This window comes from Salvelinus alpinus, chromosome 4, assembly GCF_045679555.1.
Source record: "Salvelinus alpinus chromosome 4, SLU_Salpinus.1, whole genome shotgun sequence".
In the NCBI taxonomy this organism is placed as follows: domain Eukaryota; kingdom Metazoa; phylum Chordata; class Actinopteri; order Salmoniformes; family Salmonidae; genus Salvelinus; species Salvelinus alpinus.
The window spans coordinates 12,582,934-12,606,624 of NC_092089.1; the positions used below are offsets into that span (position 1 = coordinate 12,582,934).

At 48.4% G+C, this 23,691-nt stretch overlaps 1 protein-coding gene across 6 annotated transcripts in view; it reads right to left on the minus strand.

Moving 5' to 3' along the window:
• LOC139572858 (ankyrin repeat and IBR domain-containing protein 1-like) overlaps positions 1-23,691 on the minus strand; it is a 103,363-nt gene that overhangs the window by 64,458 nt on the left and 15,214 nt on the right. For all 6 annotated transcript variants that reach the window (XR_011674504.1, XR_011674505.1, XM_071395673.1 and 3 more), the window contains exons 3-6: positions 20,060-20,360; positions 13,965-14,141; positions 11,531-11,648; positions 7,809-8,017 (exon numbers count right to left, since the gene is read on the minus strand). Coding sequence is in view for 4 of the 6 variants with exons in the window: in XM_071395673.1 (XP_071251774.1) it covers positions 7,809-8,017; positions 11,531-11,648; positions 13,965-14,141; positions 20,060-20,360 (805 nt within the window). In the remaining 2 variants the exon portion in view is untranslated. The remainder of the gene's footprint in view (positions 1-7,808; positions 8,018-11,530; positions 11,649-13,964; positions 14,142-20,059; positions 20,361-23,691) is intronic.

Consider the following 23,691-nt stretch of genomic DNA (forward strand, 5'->3'; position numbering starts at 1 on the left):
ACAACACAGTGTAACCTAACAGTCAGGTTCAGGACTAGAACAATACAACACAGTGTAACCTAACAGTCAGGTTCAGGACTGTTACAATACAACACAGTGTAACCTAACAGTCAGGTTCAGGACTGTTACAATACAACACAGTGTAACCTAACAGTCAGGTTCAGGACTGGAACAATACAACACAGTGTAACCTAACAGTCAGGTTCAGGACTGTTACAATACAACACAGTGTAACCTAACAGTCAGGTTCAGGACTGGAACAATACAACACAGTGTAACCTAACAGTCAGGTTCAGGACCGGAACAATACAACACAGTGTAACCTAACAGTCAGGTTCAGGACTGGAACAATACAACACAGTGTAACCTAACAGTCAGGTTCAGGACTGGAACAATACAACACAGTGTTACCTAACAGTCAGGTTCAGGAACAATACAACACAGTGTAACCTAACAGTCAGGTTCAGGACTGTTACAATACAACACAGTGTAACCTAACAGTCAGGTTCAGGACTAGAACAATACAACACAGTGTAACCTAACAGTCAGGTTGAGGACTGTTACAATACAACACAGTGTAACCTAACAGTCAGGTTCAGGACTGTTACAATACAACACAGTGTAACCTAACAGTCAGGTTCAGGACTGGAACAATACAACACAGTGTAACCTAACAGTCAGGTTCAGGAACAATACAACACAGTGTAACCTAACAGTTAGGTTCAGGACTGGAACAATACAACACAGTGTAACCTAACAGTCAGGTTCAGGACTAGAACAATACAACACAGTGTAACCTAACAGTCAGGTTCAGGACTAGAACAATACAACACAGTGTAACCTAACAGTCAGGTTCAGGACTAGAACAATACAACACAGTGTAACCTAACAGTCAGGTTCAGGAACAATACAACACAGTGTAACCTAACAGTCAGGTTCAGGACTGGAACAATACAACACAGTGTAACCTAACAGTCAGGTTCAGGACTGGAACAATACAACACAGTGTAACCTAACAGTCAGGTTCAGGACTGGAACAATACAACACAGTGTAACCTAACAGTCAGGTTCAGGACTAGAACAATACAACACAGTGTAACCTAACAGTCAGGTTCAGGACCGGAACAATACAACACAGTGTTACCTAACAGTCAGGTTCAGGACTGGAACAATACAACACAGTGTAACCTAACAGTCAGGTTCAGGACAGGAACAATACAACACAGTGTAACCTAACAGTCAGGTTCAGGACCGGAACAATACAACACAGTGTAACCTAACAGTCAGGTTCAGGACTGTTACAATACAACACAGTGTAACCTAACAGTCAGGTTCAGGACTGTTACAATACAACACAGTGTAACCTAACAGTCAGGTTCAGGACTGTTACAATACAACACAGTGTAACCTAACAGTCAGGTTCAGGACTAGAACAATACAACACAGTGTAACCTAACAGTCAGGTTCAGGACTGTTACAATACAACACAGTGTAACCTAACAGTCAGGTTCAGGACTGTTACAATACAACACAGTGTAACCTAACAGTCAGGTTCAGGACTGGAACAATACAACACAGTGTAACCTAACAGTCAGGTTCAGGACTGTTACAATACAACACAGTGTAACCTAACAGTCAGGTTCAGGACTGGAACAATACAACACAGTGTAACCTAACAGTCAGGTTCAGGACCGGAACAATACAACACAGTGTAACCTAACAGTCAGGTTCAGGACTGGAACAATACAACACAGTGTAACCTAACAGTCAGGTTCAGGACTGGAACAATACAACACAGTGTTACCTAACAGTCAGGTTCAGGAACAATACAACACAGTGTAACCTAACAGTCAGGTTCAGGACTGGAACAATACAACACAGTGTAACCTAACAGTCAGGTTCAGGACTGGAACAATACAACACAGTGTTACCTAACAGTCAGGTTCAGGAACAATACAACACAGTGTAACCTAACAGTCAGGTTCAGGACTGGAACAATACAACACAGTGTAACCTAACAGTCAGGTTCAGGACCGGAACAATACAACACAGTGTAACCTTCAAATCAAATCAAATTTTATTAGTCACATACACATGGTTAGCAGATGTTAATGCGAGTGTAGCGAAATGCTTGTGCTTCTAGTTCCGACAATGCAGTAATAACCAACAGTAATCTAACCTAACAATTCCACACTACTACCTTACACACACACACAAGTGTAAAGGGATAAAGAATATGTACATAAAGATATATGAATGAGTGGTGGTACAGAACGGCATGGCAGATGCAGTAGATGGTATAGAGTACGGTATATACGTATGAGATGAGTACTGTAGGGTATGTAAACATAAAGTGGCATAGTTTAAAGTGGCTAGTGGTACATGTATTGCATAAAGATGGCAAGATGCAGTAGATGATATAGAGTACAGTATATATACATATGAGATGGGTAATGTAGGGTATGTAAACATTGTATTAAGTGGCATTGCTTAAAGTGGCTAGTGGTACATTTTTACATAATTTCCATCAATTCCCATTTTTAAAGTGGCTGGAGTTGAGTCAGTATGTTGGCAGCGGCCGCTAAATGTTAGTGGTGGCTGTTTAACAGTCTGATGGCCTTGAGATAGAAGCTGTTTTTCAGTCTCTCGGTCCCTGCTTTGATGCACCTGTACTGACCTCGCCTTCTGGATGATAGCGGGGTGAACAGGCAGTGGCTTGGGTGGTTGTTGTCCTTGATGATCTTTATGGCCTTCCTGTGACATCGGGTGGTGTAGGTGTCCTGGAGGGCAGGTAGTTTGCCCCTGGTGATGCGTTCTGCAGACCTCACTACCCTCTGGAGAGCCTTACGGTTGTGGGCGGAGCAGTTGCCGTACCAGGCGGTGATACAGCCCGACAGGATGCTCTCGATTGTGCATCTGTAGAAGTTTGTGAGTGCTTTTGGTGACAAGCCGAATTTCTTCAGCCTCCTGAGGTTGAAGAGGCGCTGCTGCGCCTTCTTCACAACGCTGTCTGTGTGGGTGGACCAATTCAGTTTGTCCGTGATGTGTACACCGAGGAACTTAAAACTTTCCACCTTCTCCACTACTGACCCGTCGATGTGGATAGGGGGGTGCTCCCTCTGCTGTTTCCTGAAGTCCACAATCATCTCCTTTGTTTTGTTGACGTTGAGTATGAGGTTATTTTCCTGACACCACACTCCGAGGGCCCTCACCTCCTCCCTGTAGGCCGTCTCGTCGTTGTTGGTGATCAAGCCTACCACTGTAGTGTCATCCGCAAACTTGATGATTGAGTTGGAGGCGTGCATGGCCACGCAGTCGTGGGTGAACAGGGAGTACAGGAGAGGGCTCAGAACGCACCCTTGTGGGGCCCCAGTGTTGAGGATCAGCGGGGTGGAGATGTTGTTACCTACCCTCACCACCTGGGGGCGGCCCGTCAGGAAGTCCAGGACCCAGTTGCACAGGGCGGGGTCGAGACCCAGGGTCTCGAGCTTGATGACGAGTTTGGAGGGTACTATGGTGTTAAATGCTGAGCTGTAATCGATGAACAGCATTCTCACATGGGTATTCCTCTTGTCCAGATGGGTTAGGGCAGTGTGCAGTGTGGTTGCGATTGCGTCGTCTGTGGACCTATTGGGTCGGTAAGCAAATTGGAGTGGGTCTAGGGTGTCCGGTAGGGTGGAGGTGATATGGTCCTTGACTAGTCTCTCAAAGCACTTCATGATGACGGAAGTGAGTGCTACGGGGCGGTAGTCGTTTAGCTCAGTTACCTTAGCTTTCTTGGGAACAGGAACAATGGTGGCCCTCTTGAAGCATGTGGGAACAGCAGACTGGGATAAGGATTGATTGAATATGTCCGTAAACACACCAGCCAGCTGGTCTGCGCATGCTCTGAGGACGCGGCTGGGAATGCCGTCTGGGCCTGCAGCCTTGCGAGGGTTAACACGTTTAAATGTTTTACTCACCTCGGCTGCAGTGAAGGAGAGCCCGCAGGTTTTGGTAGGGGGCCGTGTCAGTGGCACTGTATTGTCCTCAAAGCGGGCAAAAAAGTTGTTTAGCCTGTCTGGGAGCAAGACATCCTGGTCCTCGACGGGGCTGGTTTTCTTTTTGTAATCCGTGATTGACTGTAGACCCTGCCACATACCTCTTGTGTCTGAGCTGTTGAATTTCGACTCGATTTTGTCTCTGTACTGAGACTTGGCCTGTTTGATTGCCTTGCGGAGAGAATAGCTACACTGTTTGTATTCGGTCATGCTTCCGGTCACCTTGCCCTGGTTAAAAGCAGTGGTTCGCGCTTTCAGTTTCACGCGAATGCTGCCGTCAATCCACGGTTTCTGGTTTGGGAATGTTTTTATCGTTGCTGTGGGTACGACATCGTCAATGCACTTCCTAATGAACTCGCTCACCGAATCAGCATATTCGTCAATATTGTTGTTGGACGCGATGCGGAACATATTCCAATCCGCGTGATCGAAGCAGTCTTGAAGCGTGGATTCAGATTGGTCGGACCAGCGTTGAACAGACCTGAGCGCGGGAGCTTGTTGTTTGAGTTTTTGTTTGTAGGCTGGAATCAACAAAATGGAGTCGTGGTCAGCTTTTCCGAAAGGGGGGCGGGGGAGGGCCTTATAAGCGTCGCGGAAATTAGTATAACAATGGTCTAGTGTTTTTCCAGCCCTGGTAGCACAATCGATATGCTGATAGAATTTAGGGAGTTTTGTTTTTAGATTAGCCTTGTTAAAATCCCCAGCTACGATGAATGCAGCCTCAGGGTGTGTGGTTTCCAGTTTACAAAGAGTCAGATAAAGTTCGTTCAGGGCCATCGATGTGTCTGCTTGGGGGGAATGTATACGGCTGTGATTATGATTGACGAGAATTCCCTTGGTAGATAATGCGGTCGACATTTGATTGTGAGGAGTTCTAGATCAGGTGAACAGAACGACTTGAGTTCTTGTGTGTTGTTATGATGATCACACCACTTCTCGTTAATCATAAGGCATACCCCCCCGCCCCTCTTCTTACCGGAAAGATGTTTGTTTCTGTCGGCGCGATGCATGAAGAAACCAGCTGGCTGCACCGACTCCGTTAGCGTCCCTTGAGTTAGCCATGTTTCCGTGAAGCAGAGCACGTTGCAATCCCTGATGTCTCTCTGGAATGCTACCCGTGCTCGGATTTCATCAACCTTATTGTCAAGAGACTGGACATTGGCGAGTAGTATGCTAGGGAGTGGAGCGCGATGTGCCCGTCTCCGAAGCCTGACCACGAGACCGCCACGTTTTCCCCTTTTTCGGCGTCGCACAGGGTCGCCGGCTGGGATCAGATCCATTGTATTGTGTGGAAGGCAAAACACTGGATCCGTTTCGGGAAAGTCATATTCCTGGTAGGAACGATGATGAGTTGACGTTAATCGTATATTCAGTAGTTCCTCCCGACTGTATGTAATGAAACCTAAGATTACCCGGGGTACCGATGTAAGAAATAACACGTAAAAAAACAAAATACTGCATATTTTCCAAGGAACACGAAGCGAGGCAGCCATCTCTTTTCGGCGCCGGAAGACAGGAACAGTCAGGTTCAGGACCGGAACAATACAACACAGTGTAACCTAACAGTCAGGTTCAGGACTGGAACAATACAACACAGTGTAACCTAACAGTCAGGTTCAGGACTGGAACAATACAACACAGTGTAACCTAACAGTCAGGTTCAGGACTGGAACAATACAACACAGTGTAACCTAACAGTCAGGTTCAGGACCGGAACAATACAACACAGTGTAACCTAACAGTCAGGTTCAGGAACAATACAACACAGTGTAACCTAACAGTCAGGTTCAGGACTAGAACAATACAACACAGTGTAACCTAACAGTCAGGTTCAGGACTGGAACAATACAACACAGTGTAACCTAACAGTCAGGTTCAGGACTAGAACAATACAACACAGTGTAACCTAACAGTCAGGTTCAGGAACAATACAACACAGTGTAACCTAACAGTCAGGTTCAGGAACAATACAACACAGAGTAACCTAACAATCAGGTTCAGGACTGGAACAATACAACACAGTGTAACCTAACAGTCAGGTTCAGGACTGGAACAATACAACACAGTGTAACCTAACAGGCAGGTTCAGGACTGTTACAATACAACACAGTGTAACCTAACAGTCAGGTTCAGGACTGGAACAATACAACACAGTGTAACCTAACAGTCAGGTTCAGGACTGGAACAATACAACACAGTGTAACCTAACAGTCAGGTTCAGGACTGGAACAATACAACACAGTGTAACCTAACAGTCAGGTTCAGGACTGGAACAATACAACACAGTGTAACCTAACAGTCAGGTTCAGGACCGGAAAAATACAACACAGTGTAACCTAACAGTCAGGTTCAGGACTAGAACAATACAACACAGTGTAACCTAGCAGTCAGGTTCAGGACTGGACAATACAACACAGTGTAACCTAACAGTCAGGTTCAGGACTAGAACAATACAACACAGTGTAACCTAACAGTCAGGTTCAGGACTAGAACAATACAACACAGTGTAACCTAACAGTCAGGTTCAGGACCGGAACAATACAACACAGTGTAACCTAACAGTCAGGTTCAGGAACAATACAACACAGTGTAACCTAACAGTCAGGTTCAGGAACAATACAACACAGTGTAACCTAACAGTCAGGTTCAGGACTGGAACAATACAACACAGTGTAACCTAACAGTCAGGTTCAGGACTGGAACAATACAACACAGTGTAACCTAACAGTCAGGTTCAGGACTAGAACAATACAACACAGTGTAACCTAACAGTCAGGTTCAGGACTGGAACAATACAACACAGTGTAACCTAACAGTCAGGTTCAGGACTGGAACAATACAACACAGTGTAACCTAACAGTCAGGTTCAGGACTGGAACAATACAACACAGTGTAACCTAACAGTCAGGTTCAGGAACAATACAACACAGTGTAACCTAACAGTCAGGTTCAGGACTGGAACAATACAACACAGTGTAACCTAACAGTCAGGTTCAGGACTGTTACAATACAACACAGTGTAACCTAACAGTCAGGTTCAGGACTGGAACAATACAACACAGTGTAACCTAACAGTCAGGTTCAGGACTGTTACAATACAACACAGTGTAACCTAAAAGGCAGGTTCAGGACTGGAACAATACAACACAGTGTAACCTAACAGTCAGGTTCAGGACTGTTACAATACAACACAGTGTAACCTAACAGTCAGGTTCAGGACTAGAACAATACAACACAGTGTAACCTAACAGTCAGGTTCAGGACTGGAACAATACAACACAGTGTAACCTAACAGTCAGGTTCAGGAACAATACTACACAGTGTAACCTAACAGTCAGGTTCAGGACTGGAACAATACAACACAGTGTAACCTAACAGTCAGGTTCAGGACTAGAACAATACAACACAGTGTAACCTAACAGTCAGGTTCAGGACTGGAGCACCAGTGTGTGTGTGTGTGTGTGTGTGTGTGTGTGTGTGTGTGTGTGTGTGTGTGTGTGTGTGTGTGTGTGTGTGTGTGTGTGTGTGTGTGTGTGTGTGTGTGTGTGTGTGTGTGTGTTACTTAGATGTACGTGTATTTTGGGTATATGTTGTGAAACTGTTCGATATTACTTGTTAGATATTACTGCACTGTCGGAACTAGAAGCACAAGCATTTCACTACACCCACAATAACATCTGCTAAACACGTGTATGTGACCAATACATTTTATTTGAGTTGTGTGTCTCTCCGTCTCCCTCCCTCCCTCCCTCTCTCCCCTGCCCTCACCAGTGTTCTATCGTCGTCCCCGGGGGAGAGGCTGATCTCATCAGGGGAGGTGATGGAGGAGCGGGTGGTCCTGGGGGTACGAGGGGAGGGCAGGGTGTCCCAGGCGTTGTGCCCACTAGGGGGAGCACTGGGCATGTGGACCCCAGAGCGCTGGCAGCACTCCTCAGCATTAGACATCCAGGCCTCCAGCAGGTTCTCTCTGTCCCAGTCTACAGCAGGAGAGATAGAAAACACTAGTCAGGTAATACCCTTTACAGTCTGAAGGCTGTACTCTACACTACATCCTACAGCAGGTTCTCTAGGTCCCAGTCTACAGCAGGAGAGACAGAAAACACTAGTCAGGTAATACCCTTTCTACACTACATCCTACAGCAGGTTCTCTAGGTCCCAGTCTACAGCAGGAGAGATAGAAAACACTAGTCAGGTAATACCCTTTACAGTCTGAAGGCTGTACTCTCCACTACATCCTACAGCAGGTTCTCTAGGTCCCAGTCTACAGCAGGAGAGATAGAAAACACTAGTCAGGTAATACCCTTTACAGTCTGAAGGCTGTATTCTCCACTACATCCTACAGCAGGTTCTCTAGGTCCCAGTCTGTGGCACAGCAGAGAGAGACAATCTGGTCAGCAACTGCAAATTAGGGCAAAGCAATCATTTACTCCGGTCTTTTGTCTACAGAGGGAAATATAATACTCTCTCTCTCACTAGTCTCTTTCAAACTAAGGTTCCTGGAGAGGAAAGGAAATGCTGGAGAGGAAAGGAAATGCTGGAGAGGAAAGGAAATGCTTCTCCCAGTCCCCTATCTGTATGGGCTTCTCTCAGTCCCCTATCTGTATGGGCTTCTCCCAGTCCCCTATCTGTACGGGCTTCTCTCAGTCCCCTATCTGTATAGGCTTCTCCCAGTCCCCTATCTGTACGGGCTTCTCTCAGTCCCCTATCTGTACGGGCCTCTCCCAGTCCCCTATCTGTACGGGCTTCTCTCAGTCCCCTATCTGTATGGGCTTCTCCCAGTCCCCTATCTGTACGGGCTTCTCTCAGTCCCCTATCTGTACGGGCCTCTCCCAGTCCCCTATCTGTACGGGCTTCTCTCAGTCCCCTATCTGTACGGGCTTCTCTCAGTCCCCTATCTGTATGGGCTTCTCTCAGTCCCCTATCTGTACGGGCTTCTCTCAGTCCCCTATCTGTACGGGCTTCTCTCAGTCCCCTATCTGTACGGGCTTCTCTCAGTCCCCTATCTGTATGGGCTTCTCTCAGTCCCCTATCTGTACGGGCTTCTCTCAGTCCCCTATCTGTACGGGCTTCTCCAAGTCCCCTATCTGTACGGGCTTCTCCCAGTCCCCTATCTGTACGGGCCTCTCCCAGTCCCCTATCCGTACGGGCCTCTCCCAGTCCCCTATCTGTACGGGCTTCTCTCAGTCCCCTATCTGTATGGGCTTCTCCCAGTCCCCTATCTGTACGGGCCTCTCCCAGTCCCCTATCTGTACGAGCTTCTCTCAGTCCCCTATCTGTACGGGCTTCTCTCAGTCCCCTATCTGTACGGGCTTCTCTCAGTCCCCTATCTGTACGGGCTTCTCTCAGTCCCCTATCTGTACGGGCTTCTCTCAGTCCCCTATCTGTACGGATTTCTCCCAGTCCCCTATCTGTACGGGCTTCTCCCAGTCCCCTATCTGTACGGGCTTCTCCCAGTCCCCTATCTGTACGGGCTTCTCCCAGTCCCCTATCTGTACGGGCTTCTCTCAGTCCCCTATCTGTACGGGCTTCTCCCAGTCCCCTATCCGTATGGGCTTCTCTCAGGGCCCTATCCGTATGGGCTTCTCCCAGTCCGCTATCTGTACGGGCTTCTCCCAGTCTCCTATCTGTATGAATTTCTCCCAGTCCCCTATCTGTACGGGCTTCTCTCAGTCCCCTATCCGTATGGGCCTCTCCCAGTCCCCTATCTGTACGGGCTTCTCCCAGTCCCCTATCTGTACGGGCTTCTCTCAGTCCCCTATCTGTACGAGCTTCTCTCAGTCCCCTATCTGTACGAGCTTCTCCCAGTCCCCTATCTGTACGGGCTTCTCTCAGTCCCCTATCTGCATGGGCCTCTCTCAGTCCCCTATCTGTACGAGCTTCTCCCAGTCCCCTATCTGTATGAGCTTCTCCCAGTCCCCTATCCGTATGGGCTTCTCCCAGTCCCCTATCTGTACGGGCTTCTCCCAGTCCCCTATCTGTACGGGCTTCTCTCAGTCCCCTATCTGTACGGGCTTCTCTCAGTCCCCTATCTGTACGGGCTTCTCTCAGTCCCCTATCTGTACGGGCTTCTCTCAGTCCCCTATCTGTACGGGCTTCTCTCAGTCCCCTATCCGTACGGGCTTCTCTCAGTCCCCTATCTGTACGGGCTTCTCCCAGTCCCCTATCCGTACGGGCTTCTCTCAGTGCCCTTTAAATATAAGCTTCTCTCAGTCCTCCTCTATTTAACTAGATATAGGTACTAGAGGATCCTCCAGAGTTAAGGATTTATCTAGATCAGTAGGTACTAGAGGATCCTCCAGAGTTAAGGATTTAACTAGATCAGTAGGTACTAGGATCGTCCAGAGTTAAGGATTTAACTAGATCAGTAGGTACTAGAGGATCCTCCAGAGTTAAGGATTTATCTAGATCAGTAGGTACTAGAGGATCCTCCAGAGTTAAGGATTTAACTAAATCAGTAGGTACTAGAGGATCCTCCAGAGTTAAGGATTTAACTAGATCAGTAGGTACTAGAGGATCCTCCAGAGTTAAGGATTTAACTAGATCAGTAGGTACTAGAGGATCCTCCAGAGTTAAGGATTTAACTAGATCAGTAGGTACTAGAGGATCCTCCAGAGTTAAGGATTTAACTAGATCAGTAGGTACTAGAGGATCCTCCAGAGTTAAGGATTTAACTAGATCAGTAGGTACTAGAGGATCCTCCAAGGATTTAACTAGATCAGTAGGTACTAGAGGATCCTCCAAGGATTTAACTAGATCAGTAGGTACTAGAGGATCCTCCAAGGATTTAACTAGATCAGTAGGTACTAGAGGATCCTCCAAGGATTTATCTAGATCAGTAGGTACTAGAGGATTTAACTAGATCAGTAGGTACTAGAGGATTTAACTAGATCAGTAGGTAGTAGAGGATCCTCCAGAGTTAAGGATTTAACTAGATCAGTAGGTACTAGGATCGTCCAGAGTTAAGGATTTAACTAGATCAGTAGGTACTAGAGGATCCTCCAGAGTTAACCATCCCTGTGAACATGTTTGGTGTCTCGTGTTTTTCCATTATAACAGTGCAGTAAAGTCAAATGAAATCGTATTTGTCACATGCGCCGAATACCTTATCGTGAATAGACCTTATAGACCTTACAGTGAAATGCTGACTTACAAGCCCTTAATCAACCATGCAGTTCAAGAAATAGAGTTAAGAAAAATGTCTACTAAATGAACTAAAGTTTACAAAAAAAAGATCAAGGCTATACACAGGGAGTACTGAGTCAATGTGCGGGGGTACAGGTTAGTCAAGGTCATTTGTAAAGTGACCAGGCACTGATAATATACAGCGAGTAGTAGCAGGGTAAAAACAAAGGTGTGTGTGTGTGTGTGTGTGTGTGTGTGTGTGTGTGTGTGTGTGTGTGTGTGTGTGTGTGTGTGTGTGTGTGTGTGTGTGTGTGTGTGTGTGTGTGTGTGTGTGTGTGTGTGTCTGTGTGTGTGTGTGTGTTCCATACCATGTGCTCTGAGCAGGGCCTCAGCAGTAAAGAGAGGGGTCTGCAGCATGTCAGCCGTCTCCACTATCAGCATGTCCTTCAGACGACGCAGCTCCTGAGGCCTCAGACCCTCGTACAGCTGGAGGGAGAGAGAGAGAATGAGAGAGACAGACAGAGAGAGGAGACGAGATAAAGAATGAGAGAGAGAGAGACAGAGAGAGAGACAGACACAGACAGAGACACAGAGAGAGGAGAGAGACAGAGACAGAGAGACACAGAGAGACAGACAGAGACAGACAGAGAGAGAGAAAGACAGACAGAGAGAGAGAAAGACAGACAGAGACAGAGAGACGAGAGAGAGACAGAGAGCAGGACAGACACATGCATGGGACTCCAACACTAATAATGTTTCTATAGTGTGGCCAATAGCAGCTGACAGTTCTGCCTGGCTGTTCAAGTGGTCAGCTCATTTCCTACAACAACACTGGACTGCAGTCAAAGACAGTCCTCTGTATTGAAAAATACCTTCTGCTAAGTTGCACTGAAGACGACCTTGGTTGTGTCTGAAATCCTCTGAAGGTAAAGGAGTACCTCTCTGTGGTCCAAAGACATGGTGAGGTAACTACACTACAGTAGGGATATCTAGTCTACCTCTCTGTGGTCCAGAGCAGTGTACTCTGCCTCTATGCCCTCTGGGGCCAGACTGAAGACATGGTGAGGTAACTACACTACAGTAGGGTTATCTAGTATCTAGTCTACCTCTCTGTGGTACAGAGCAGTGTACTCTGTCTCTATGCCCTCTGGGGCCAGACTGAAGGCATGGTGAGGTAACTACACTACAGTAGGGTTATCTAGTATCTAGTCTACCTCTCTGTGGTCCAGAGCAGTGTACTCTGCCTCTATGCCCTCTGGGGCCAGACTGAAGACATGGTGAGGTAACTACACTACAGTAGGGTTATCTAGTATCTAGTCTACCTCTCTGTGGTCCAGAGCAGTGTACTCTGCCTCTATGCCCTCTGGGGCCAGACTGAAGACATGGTGAGGTAACTACACTACAGTAGGGATATCTAGTCTACCTCTCTGTGGTCCAGAGCAGTGTACTCTGCCTCTATGCCCTCTGGGGCCAGACTGAAGACATGGTGAGGTAACTACACTACAGTAGGGATATCTAGTCTACCTCTCTGTGGTCCAGAGCAGTGTAGTCTGTCTCTATGCCCTCTGGGGCCAGACTGAAGACATGGTGAGGTAACTACACTACAGTAGGGATATCTAGTATCTAGTCTACCTCTCTGTGGTCCAGAGCAGTGTAGTCTGTCTCTATGCCCTCTGGGGCCAGACTGAAGACATGGTGAGGTAACTACACTACAGTAGGGTTATCTAGTATCTAGTCTACCTCTCTGTGGTCCAGAGCAGTGTACTCTGCCTCTATGCCCTCTGGGGGCAGACTGAAGACATGGTGAGGTAACTACACTACAGTAGGGTTATCTAGTATCTAGTCTACCTCTCTGTGGTCCAGAGCAGTGTACTCTGTCTCTATGCCCTCTGGGGCCAGACTGAAGACATGGTGAGGTAACTACACTACAGTAGGGATATCTAGTCTACCTCTCTGTGGTCCAGAGCAGTGTACTCTGCCTCTATGCCCTCTGGGGCCAGACTGAAGACATGGTGAGGTAACTACACTACAGTAGGGTTATCTAGTATCTAGTCTACCTCTCTGTGGTACAGAGCAGTGTACTCTGCCTCTATGCCCTCTGGGGCCAGACTGAAGACATGGTGAGGTAACTACACTACAGTAGGGTTATCTAGTATCTAGTCTACCTCTCTGTGGTCCAGAGCAGTGTACTCTGTCTCTATGCCCTCTGGGGGCCAGACTGAAGACATGGTGAGGTAACTACACTACAGTAGGGTTATCTAGTATCTAGTCTACCTCTCTGTGGTACAGAGCAGTGTACTCTGCCTCTATGCCCTCTGGGGCCAGACTGAAGACATGGTGAGGTAACTACACTACAGTAGGGTTATCTAGTCTACCTCTCTGTGGTCCAGAGCAGTGTACTCTGTCTCTATGCCCTCTGGGGGCCAGACTGAAGACATGGTGAGGTAACTACACTACAGTAGGGATATCTAGTATCTAGTCTACCTCTCTGTGGTACAGAGCAGTGTACTCTGCCTCTATGCCCTCTGGGGCCAGACTGAAGACATGGTGAGGTAACTACACTACAGTAGGGTTATCTAGTCTACCTCTCTGTGGTCCAGAGCAGTGTACTCTGTCTCTATGCCCTCTGGGGGCCAGACTGAAGACATGGTGAGGTAACTACACTACAGTAGGGTTATCTAGTATCTAGTCTACCTCTCTGTGGTCCAGAGCAGTGTACTCTGTCTCTATGCCCTCTGGGGCCAGACTGAAGACATGGTGAGGTAACTACACTACAGTAGGGTTATCTAGTATCTAGTCTACCTCTCTGTGGTCCAGAGCAGTGTACTCTGTCTCTATGCCCTCTGGGGCCAGACTGAAGACCATTCGAGACTCCAGGCTGAGGGCCAGCTCCTTGTGGTGCTGCTTCTCTGCACAGTCACACGGCGTCTCACGGTCCTCGTTCTCCGCAAACAGGTCCGCTTCCCTATTTACTAGAATCTAGACGGAGGACAGAGAGAGAGAGAGAGAGAGAGAGAGAAGAGACATGGTATTGATTGGAAAGAGAGAATAGTCAAACAAGTGGGTTTCTCTTACCTAGGAACTAGAGGCAGAGGGAGAGTCACTGTTCACAGGTAACTGCCAAAGTAAAGGAAACACCAACATAAAGTGTTTTAATTGGGCGTTGGGCCACCACCAGCCTCCAGAACACCTTCAATGAACCCTCGACATAGATTCTACTAGTGTCTGGAACTCTATTGGAGGGATGCGACACCATTCTTCCACAATAAATTCCATCATTTGGTGTTTTGGTTGATGGTGGTGGAAAACGCCGTCTCAGGCGACGCTCCAGAATCTCAGATAAATGTTAAATTGGGTTTGAGATCTGGTGTCCGACGGCCACATGGTTTACATTGGGTTTGAGATCTGGTGTCCGACGGCCACCGTGGCATATGGTTTACATCGGGTTTGAGATCTGGTGACCCGACGGCCACCGTGGCATATGGTTTACATCGGGTTTGAGATCTGGTGACAGGCGGCCACCGTGGCATATGGTTTACATCGGGTTTGAGATCTGGTGACAGACGGCCACCGTGGCATATGGTTTACATTGGGTTTGAGATCTGGTGTCCGACGGCCACCGTGGCATATGGTTTACATCGGGGTTGAGATCTGGTGACCCGACGGCCACCGTGGCATATGGTTTACATCGGGGTTGAGATCTGGTGTCCGACGGCCACCGTGGCATATGGTTTACATCGGGGTTGAGATCTGGTGTCCGACGGCCACCGTGGCATATAGTTTACATTGGGTTTGAGATCTGGTGACAGAGGGCCACCGTGGCATGTGGTTTATATCGGGTTTGAGATCTGGTGTCCGACGGCCACCGTGGCATATGGTTTACATTGGGTTTGAGATCTGGTGACAGAGGGCCACCGTGGCATATGGTTTACATCGGGTTTGAGATCTGGTGTCCGACGGCCACCGTGGCATATGGTTTACATTGGGGTTGAGATCTGGTGTCCGACGGCCACCGTGGCATATGGTTTACATCGGGTTTGAGATCTGGTGACTGACGGCCGCCGTGGCATATGGTTTACATCGGGTTTGAGATCTGGTGTCCGACGGCCACCGTGGCATATGGTTTACATCGGGTTTGAGATCTGGTGTCCGACGGCCACCGTGGCATATGGTTTACATTGGGTTTGAGATCTGGTGACAGACGGCCACCGTGGCATATGGTTTACATTGGGTTTGAGATCTGGTGTCCGACGGCCACCGTGGCATATGGTTTACATTGGGTTTGAGATCTGGTGACAGAGGGCCACCGTGGCATATGGTTTATATCGGGTTTGAGATCTGGTGTCCGACGGCCACCGTGGCATATGGTTTACATTGGGTTTGAGATCTGGTGTCCGACGGCCACCGTGGCATATGGTTTACATCGGGTTTGAGATCTGGTGACAGAGGGCCACCGTGGCATATGGTTTATATCGGGTTTGAGATCTGGTGTCCGACGGCCACCGTGGCATATAGTTTACATCGGGTTTGAGATCTGGTGACAGAGGGCCACCGTGGCATATGGTTTACATTGGGTTTGAGATCTGGTGACAGAGGGCCACCGTGGCATATGGTTTATATCGGGTTTGAGATCTGGTGTCCGACGGCCACCGTGGCATATGGTTTACATCGGGTTTGAGATCTGGTGACAGAGGGCCACCGTGGCATATGGTTTACATCGGGGTTGAGATCTGGTGACCCGACGGCCACCGTGGCATATGGTTTACATCGGGTTTGAGATCTGGTGACCGACGGCCACCGTGGCATATGGTTTACATCGGGGTTGAGATCTGGTGTCCGACGGCCACCGTGGCATATGGTTTACATCGGGTTTGAGATCTGGTGTCCGTCGGCCACCGTGGCATATAGTTTACATCGGGTTGAGATCTGGTGTGCGACGGCCACCGTGGCATATGGTTTACATCGGGGTTGAGATCTGGTGTCCGACGGCCACCATGGCATATGGTTTACATCGGGGTTGAGATCTGGTGACAGAGGGCCACCGTGGCATATGGTTTACATCGGGTTTGAGATCTGGTGTCCGACGGCCACCGTGGCATATGGTTTACATCGGGGTTGAGATCTGGTGTCCGACGGCCACCGTGGCATATGGTTTACATCGGGTTTGAGATCTGGTGACAGGCGGCCACCGTGGCATATGGTTTACATCGGGTTTGAGATCTGGTGTCCGACGGCCACCGTGGCATATGGTTTACATTGGGTTTGAGATCTGGTGTCCGACGGCCACCGTGGCATATGGTTTACATCGGGTTTGAGATCTGGTGACAGAGGGCCACCGTGGCATATGGTTTATATCGGGTTTGAGATCTGGTGTCCGACGGCCACCGTGGCATATAGTTTACATCGGGGTTGAGATCTGGTGTCCGACGGCCACCGTGGCATATGGTTTACATCGGGGTTGAGATCTGGTGTCCGACGGCCACCGTGGCATATGGTTTACATCGGGTTTGAGATCTGGTGACAGGCGGCCACCGTGGCATATGGTTTACATCGGGTTTGAGATCTGGTGTCCGACGGCCACCGTGGCATATGGTTTACATCGGGTTTGAGATCTGGTGACAGGCGGCCACCGTGGCATATGGTTTACATCGGGTTTGAGATCTGGTGACAGGCGGCCACCGTGGCATATGGTTTACATCGGGTTTGAGATCTGGTGTCCGACGGCCACCGTGGCATATGGTTTACATCGGGTTTGAGATCTGGTGTCCGACGGCCACCGTGGCATATGGTTTACATTGGGTTTGAGATCTGGTGTCCGACGGCCACCGTGGCATATGGTTTATATCGGGTTTGAGATCTGGTGTCCGACGGCCACCGTGGCATATGGTTTACATCGGGTTTGAGATCTGGTGACAGAGGGCCACCGTGGCATATGGTTTATATCGGGTTTGAGATCTGGTGTCCGACGGCCACCGTGGCATATGGTTTACATTGGGTTTGAGATCTGGTGTCCGACGGCCACCGTGACATATGGTTTACATCGGGTTTGAGATCTGGTGTCCGACGGCCACCGTGACATATGGTTTACATTGGGTTTGAGATCTGGTGTCCGACGGCCACCGTGACATATGGTTTACATCGGGTTTGAGATCTGGTGACAGAGGGCCACCGTGGCATATAGTTTATATCGGGTTTGAGATCTGGTGTCCGACGGCCACCGTGGCATATGGTTTACATCGTATTCATGCTCATCAAACCATTCAGTGATCACTCGTGTCCTCTGGATTGGGGGACATTGTCATTCTATGGGGACATAGCCAAGGGAGACAAAACAACGGCCTGCCCAGCATTTTTATACCTGACCCTAAGCATGATGGGATGTTTTAATGGCTTAATTAACACAGGAACTACACCTGTGTGGAAGCACCTGCTTTCAATATACTTTGTGTCCCTCATTTAGTGTTTCCTTTATTTTGGCAGTTACCTGTATATGAGATGTTAGAGGAAAATCAACAAGACAGATTTCCCTTGTTGTGAAATCTGATCAGATCTATAGAGGTGCCCAGGACAGGGCTGTTCCTGTAGAGCTACCGTCCTATAGGTTCACCCCAACCCTGTTCCTGTAGAGCTACCGTCCTATAGGTTCACCCCAACCCTGTTCCTGTAGAGCTACCGTCCTATAGGTTCACCCCAACCCTGTTCCTGTAGAGCTACCGTCCTATAGGTTCACTCCAACCCTGTTCCTGTAGAGCTACCGTCCTATAGGTTCACCCCAACCCTGTTCCTGTAGAGCTACCGTCCTATAGGTTCACCCCAACCCTGTTCCTGTAGAGCTACCGTCCTATAGGTTCACCCCAACCCTGTTCCTGGAGAGCTACCGTCCTATAGGTTCCCTCAAACCCTGTTCCTGTAGAGCTACCGTCCTATAGGTTCACCCCAACCCTGTTCCTGTAGAGCTACCGTCCTATAGGTTCACCCCAACCCTGTTCCTGGAGAGCTACCGTCCTATAGGTTCACCCCAACCCTGTTCCTGGAGAGCTACCGTCCTATAGGTTCACTCCAACCCTGTTCCTGTAGAGCTACCGTCCTATAGGTTCACCCCAACCCTGTTCCTGGAGAGCTACCGTCCTATAGGTTCACCCCAACCCTGTTCCTGTAGAGCTACCATCCTATTGGTTCACCCCAACCCTGTTCCTGTAGAGCTACCGTCCTATAGGTTCACCCCAACCCTGTTCCTGGAGAGCTACCGTCCTATAGGTTCCCTCAAACCCTGTTCCTGTAGAGCTACCGTCCTATAGGTTCACTCCAACCCTGTTCCTGTAGAGCTACCGTCCTATAGGTTCACCCCAACCCTGTTCCTGGAGAGCTACCGTCCTATAGGTTCACCCCAACCCTGTTCCTGTAGAGCTACCGTCCTATAGGTTCACCCCAACCCTGTTCCTGTAGAGCTACCGTCCTATAGGTTCACCCCAACCCTGTTCCTGTAGAGCTACCGTCCTATAGGTTCACTCCAACCCTGTTTCTGGAGAGCTACCGTCCTATAGGTTCCCTCCAAGCCTGTTCCTGGAGAGCTACCATCCTATTGGTTCACCCCAACCCTGTTCCTGGAGAGCTACCGTCCTATAGGTTCACCCCAACCCTGTTCCTGTAGAGCTACCGTCCTATAGGTTCACTCCAACCCTGTTTCTGGAGAGCTACCGTCCTATAGGTTCCCTCCAAGCCTGTTCCTGGAGAGCTACCATCCTATAGGTTCCCTCCAACCCTGTTCCTGGAGAGCTACCGTCCTATAGGTTCACTCCAACCCTGTTCCTGGAGAGCTACCGTCCTATAGGTTCACTCCAACCCTGTTCCTGTAGAGCTACCGTCCTATAGGTTCACTCCAACCCTGTTTCTGGAGAGCTACCGTCCTATAGGTTCCCTCCAAGCCTGTTCCTGGAGAGCTACCATCCTATAGGTTCCCTCCAACCCTGTTCCTGGAGAGCTACCGTCCTATAGGTTCACTCCAACCCTGTTCCTGGAGAGCTACCATCCTATAGGTTCACTCCAACCCTGTTCCTGGAGAGCTACCGTCCTATAGGTTCACCCCAACCCTGTTCCTGTAGAGCTACCATCCTATAGGTTCACTCCAACCCTGTTCCTGCAGAGCTACCGTCCTATAGGTTCACTCCAACCCTGTTCCTGCAGAGCTACCGTCCTATAGGTTCACTCCAACCCTGTTCCTGCAGAGCTACCGTCCTATAGGTTCACTCCAACCCTGTTCCTGGAGAGCTACCGTCCTATAGGTTCCCTCCAAGCCTAATCTAGCACACCTGATTCTAATAATTAGTTTATCAGGTTGGAGTGAGGGTAGCTCTCCAGGAACAGGATTGGAGAGCCCTGGCCTAGGGGAAACGGGATTTAGGGATCAAGTGTCTATGGGGTAGGGCTACGGGGAGAAGTGTCTACGGGGAGAAGTGTCTATGGGGTAGGGCTACGGGGAGAAGTGTCTATGGGGTAGGGCTACGGGGAGAAGTGTCTATGGGGTAGGGCTACGGGGAGAAGTGTCTATGGGGTAGGGCTACGGGGAGAAGGCTCTATGGGGTAGGGCTACGGGGAGAAGTGTCTATGGGGTAGGGCTACGGGGAGAAGTGTCTATGGGGTAGGGCTACGGGGAGAAGTGTCTATGGGGTAGGGCTACGGGGAGAAGTGTCTATGGGGTAGAGCTACGGGGAGAAGTGTCTATGGGGTAGAGCTACGGGGAGAAGTGTCTATGGGGTAGGGCTACGGGGAGAAGTGTCTATGGGGTAGGGCTACGGGGAGAAGTGTCTATGGGGTAGGGCTACGGGGAGAAGTGTCTATGGGGTAGGGCTACGGGGAGAAGTGTCTATGGGGTAGGGCTACGGGGTCGGGGTTCGCACCTCAACACACTTCTTCCTCCCTGAGGCGGCTGCGTAGTGCAGTGATGTATTCTTCTTGTTGTCAGTAGCGTTGACGTTGGCGTTCTCATACTCTCCCGGGTCCAGCTTGGCTCCGGTCCATTTCAGGATGATCTGGAGACACTCTGCCCTCTTCATCTCGTCCAGCTCGGGCCGGGCCAGCCGCGGCTGCAGAGCACCCTCCCCCATTAGGATCTGGGGGCCCATACAGAGGAGATGGAGGGACGTCTCATTGTGAACGTTACGCTTGTTGGGGTTGCCGTCCTTGCTGAAGAGAAAGGACCTGGTGGGGAGAGGGGGAAGGAAAAAGGGACATGGTTTACTTTTGAAAATGTCACTGTCACCCTTAAAGGGATTGTTCAGGATTTTGGCAATGAGGTCCTATTTCTACTTCCCCAGATTCAGATGAACTTGTGGATACCATTTTTATGTCTCTGCGTTCAGGAAGTTGCCAACTAGCGTTTGCGCAATGACTTGAAGTCTATGGGAACGGCTAACATGCTAGCTGTTCCTGTAGACTTCCAGCCATTGCGCTAACACTAGTTAGCATTGGCTCACAAAACTGGATGCAGAGACATAAAAAAGATATCCACAAGTTTCTCACACTCTGGGGAAGTCCCGAACTATCCCTTTAAGTACAAGTACAGAGTGAGTACCTCAGACTATTTTACTATAGTGAAGTAATATTTGATGTGTATATACAGTATATATATATATACAGTACACACACACACACACACACCCCTCACATGAGACTCGTAAATAAGACTAGCCTATTAAAATGTTTATCTGACTCCATAACGATAAATAGCAACATGCAAGAGACTACAGTTAAAACATTTATTTCTCCTTTATTTAACCCGGTCGGCTCGTTGAGAACAAGTTCTCATTTACAACTGAGACCTGGTCAAGAATAAAGCAAAGCAGTGCGACACAAACAAACAACACAGAGTTACACATGGAATAAACAAAACATACAGTCAATAACACAATTGTTGAGTTTCAGCAAAAGACCGTGAAGAAATGTCTGAACGGAATTCTAAATACAAGTGTATTTAATTACTTTGTCAAATGAATGGATTCACATACAAGGCATAAAGCTTCACTTACAAAGCATTAACAAGCATTACAAGGCATTATTCTAAGCATGGTCAGATTGAGATGAAGAATGCCAGGGCCCAGAGGTCGTGGGAGAGATGAAGAATGCCAGGGCCCAGAGGTCGTGGGAGAGATGAAGAATGCCAGGGCCCAGAGGTCGTGGGAGAGATGAAGAATGCCAGGGCCCAGAGGTCATGAGAGAGATGAAGAGTGCCAGGGCCCAGAGGTCGTGGGAGAGATGAAGAATGCCAGGGCCCAGAGGTCGTGGGAGAGATGAAGAATGCCAGGGCCCAGAGGTCATGAGAGAGATGAAGAGTGCCAGGGCCCAGAGGTCGTGGGAGAGATGAAGAATGCCAGGGCCCAGAGGTCGTGGGAGAGATGAAGAATGCCAGGGCCCAGAGGTCGTGGGAGAGATGAAGAATGCCAGGGCCCAGAGGTCGTGGGAGAGATGAAGAATGCCAGGGCCCAGAGGTCATGGGAGAGATGAAGAATGCCAGGGCCCAGAGGTCGTGGGAGAGATGAAGAATGCCAGGGCCCAGAGGTCATGGGAGAGATGAAGAATGCCAGGGCCCAGAGGTCGTGGGAGAGATGAAGAATGCCAGGGCCCAGAGGTCGTGGGAGAGATGAAGAATGCCAGGGCCCAGAGGTCATGGGAGAGATGAAGAATGCCAGGGCCCAGAGGTCGTGGGAGAGATGAAGAATGCCAGGGCCCAGAGGTCGTGGGAGAGATGAAGAATGCCAGGGCCCAGAGGTCGTGGGAGAGATGAAGAATGCCAGGGCCCAGAGGTCATGGGAGATATGAAGAATGCCAGGGCCCAGAGGTCGTGGGAGAGATGAAGAATGCCAGGGCCCAGAGGTCGTGGGAGAGATGAAGAATGCCAGGGCCCAGAGGTCGTGGGAGAGATGAAGAATGCCAGGGCCCAGAGGTCGTGGGAGAGATGAAGAATGCCAGGGCCCAGAGGTCGTGGGAGAGATGAAGAATGCCAGGGCCCAGAGGTCGTGGGAGAGATGAAGAATGCCAGGGCCCAGAGGTCGTGGGAGAGATGAAGAATGAGTGTAGGTTTCTCACCAAAGCAAGTCAGGAAAATAAGAGAAAGAACAATGAATCTAAGACACTTTTATAACATCTGAGTTGTTTGGATTCAAATTCTGACTTGTTGACCAATAGTATTACTGTAAAGTTAACCTCAGATATCAGACCAATAGGATGTAACCCCTGCTCCTCAGAGGTGAGACACTGGGGGGTCGGAGAGATCAACACAGAGAATGTTGAATTCCTAAGAGAACACAGAGAATGCTGAATTCCTAAGAGAACACAGAGAATGCTGAATTCCTAAGAGAACACAGAGAATGTTGAATTCCTAAGAGAACACAGAGAATGCTGAATTCCTAAGAGAACACAGAGAATGTTGAATTCCTAAGAGAACACAGAGAATGCTGAATTCCTAAGAGAACGCAGAGAATGTTGAATTCCTAAGAGAACACAGAGAATGTTGAATTCCTAAGAGAACACAGAGAATGTTGAATTCCTAAGAGAATACAGAGAATGTTGAATTCCTAAGAGAACACAGAGAATGTTGAATTCCTAAGAGAACACAGAGAATGTTGAATTCCTAAGAGAACGCAGAGAATGTTGAATTCCTAAGAGAACGCAGAGAATGTTGAATTCCTAAGAGAACACAGAGAATGCTGAATTCCTAAGAGAACACAGAGAATGTTGAATTCCTAAGAGAACACAGAGAATGTTGAATTCCTAAGAGAACACAGAGAATGTTGAATTCCTAAGAGAACACAGAGAATGCTGAATTCCTAAGAGAACACAGAGAATGCTGAATTCCTAAGAGAACACAGAGAATGTTGAATTCCTAAGAGAACACAGAGAATGTTGAATTCCTAAGACAACACAGAGAATGTTGAATTCCTAAGAGAACACAGAGAATGCTGAATTCCTAAGAGAACACAGAGAATGCTGAATTCCTAAGAGAACACAGAGAATGTTGAATTCCTAAGACAACACAGAGAATGCTGAATTCCTAAGAGAACACAGAGACTGCTGGATTCCTAAGAGAACACAGAGAATGTTGAATTCCTAAGAGAACACAGAGAATGTTGAATTCCTAAGACAACACAGAGAATGTTGAATTCCTAAGAGAACACAGAGAATGCTGAATTCCTAAGACAACACAGAGAATGTTGAATTCCTAAGAGAACACAGAGAATGCTGAATTCCTAAGAGAACACAGAGAATGTTGAATTCCTAAGACAACGCAGAGAATGTTGAATTCCTAAGAGAACACAGAGAATGTTGAATTCCTAAGAGAACACAGAGAATGTTGAATTCCTAAGAGAACACAGAGAATGTTGAATTCCTAAGACAACACAGAGAATGTTGAAGTCCTAAGAGAACACAGAGAATGTTGAAGTCCTAAGAGAATGCAGAACATTTTGAATTCCTAAGAGAACGAAGAGAATGTTGAATTCCTAAGAGAACACAGAGAATGTTGAATTCCTAAGAG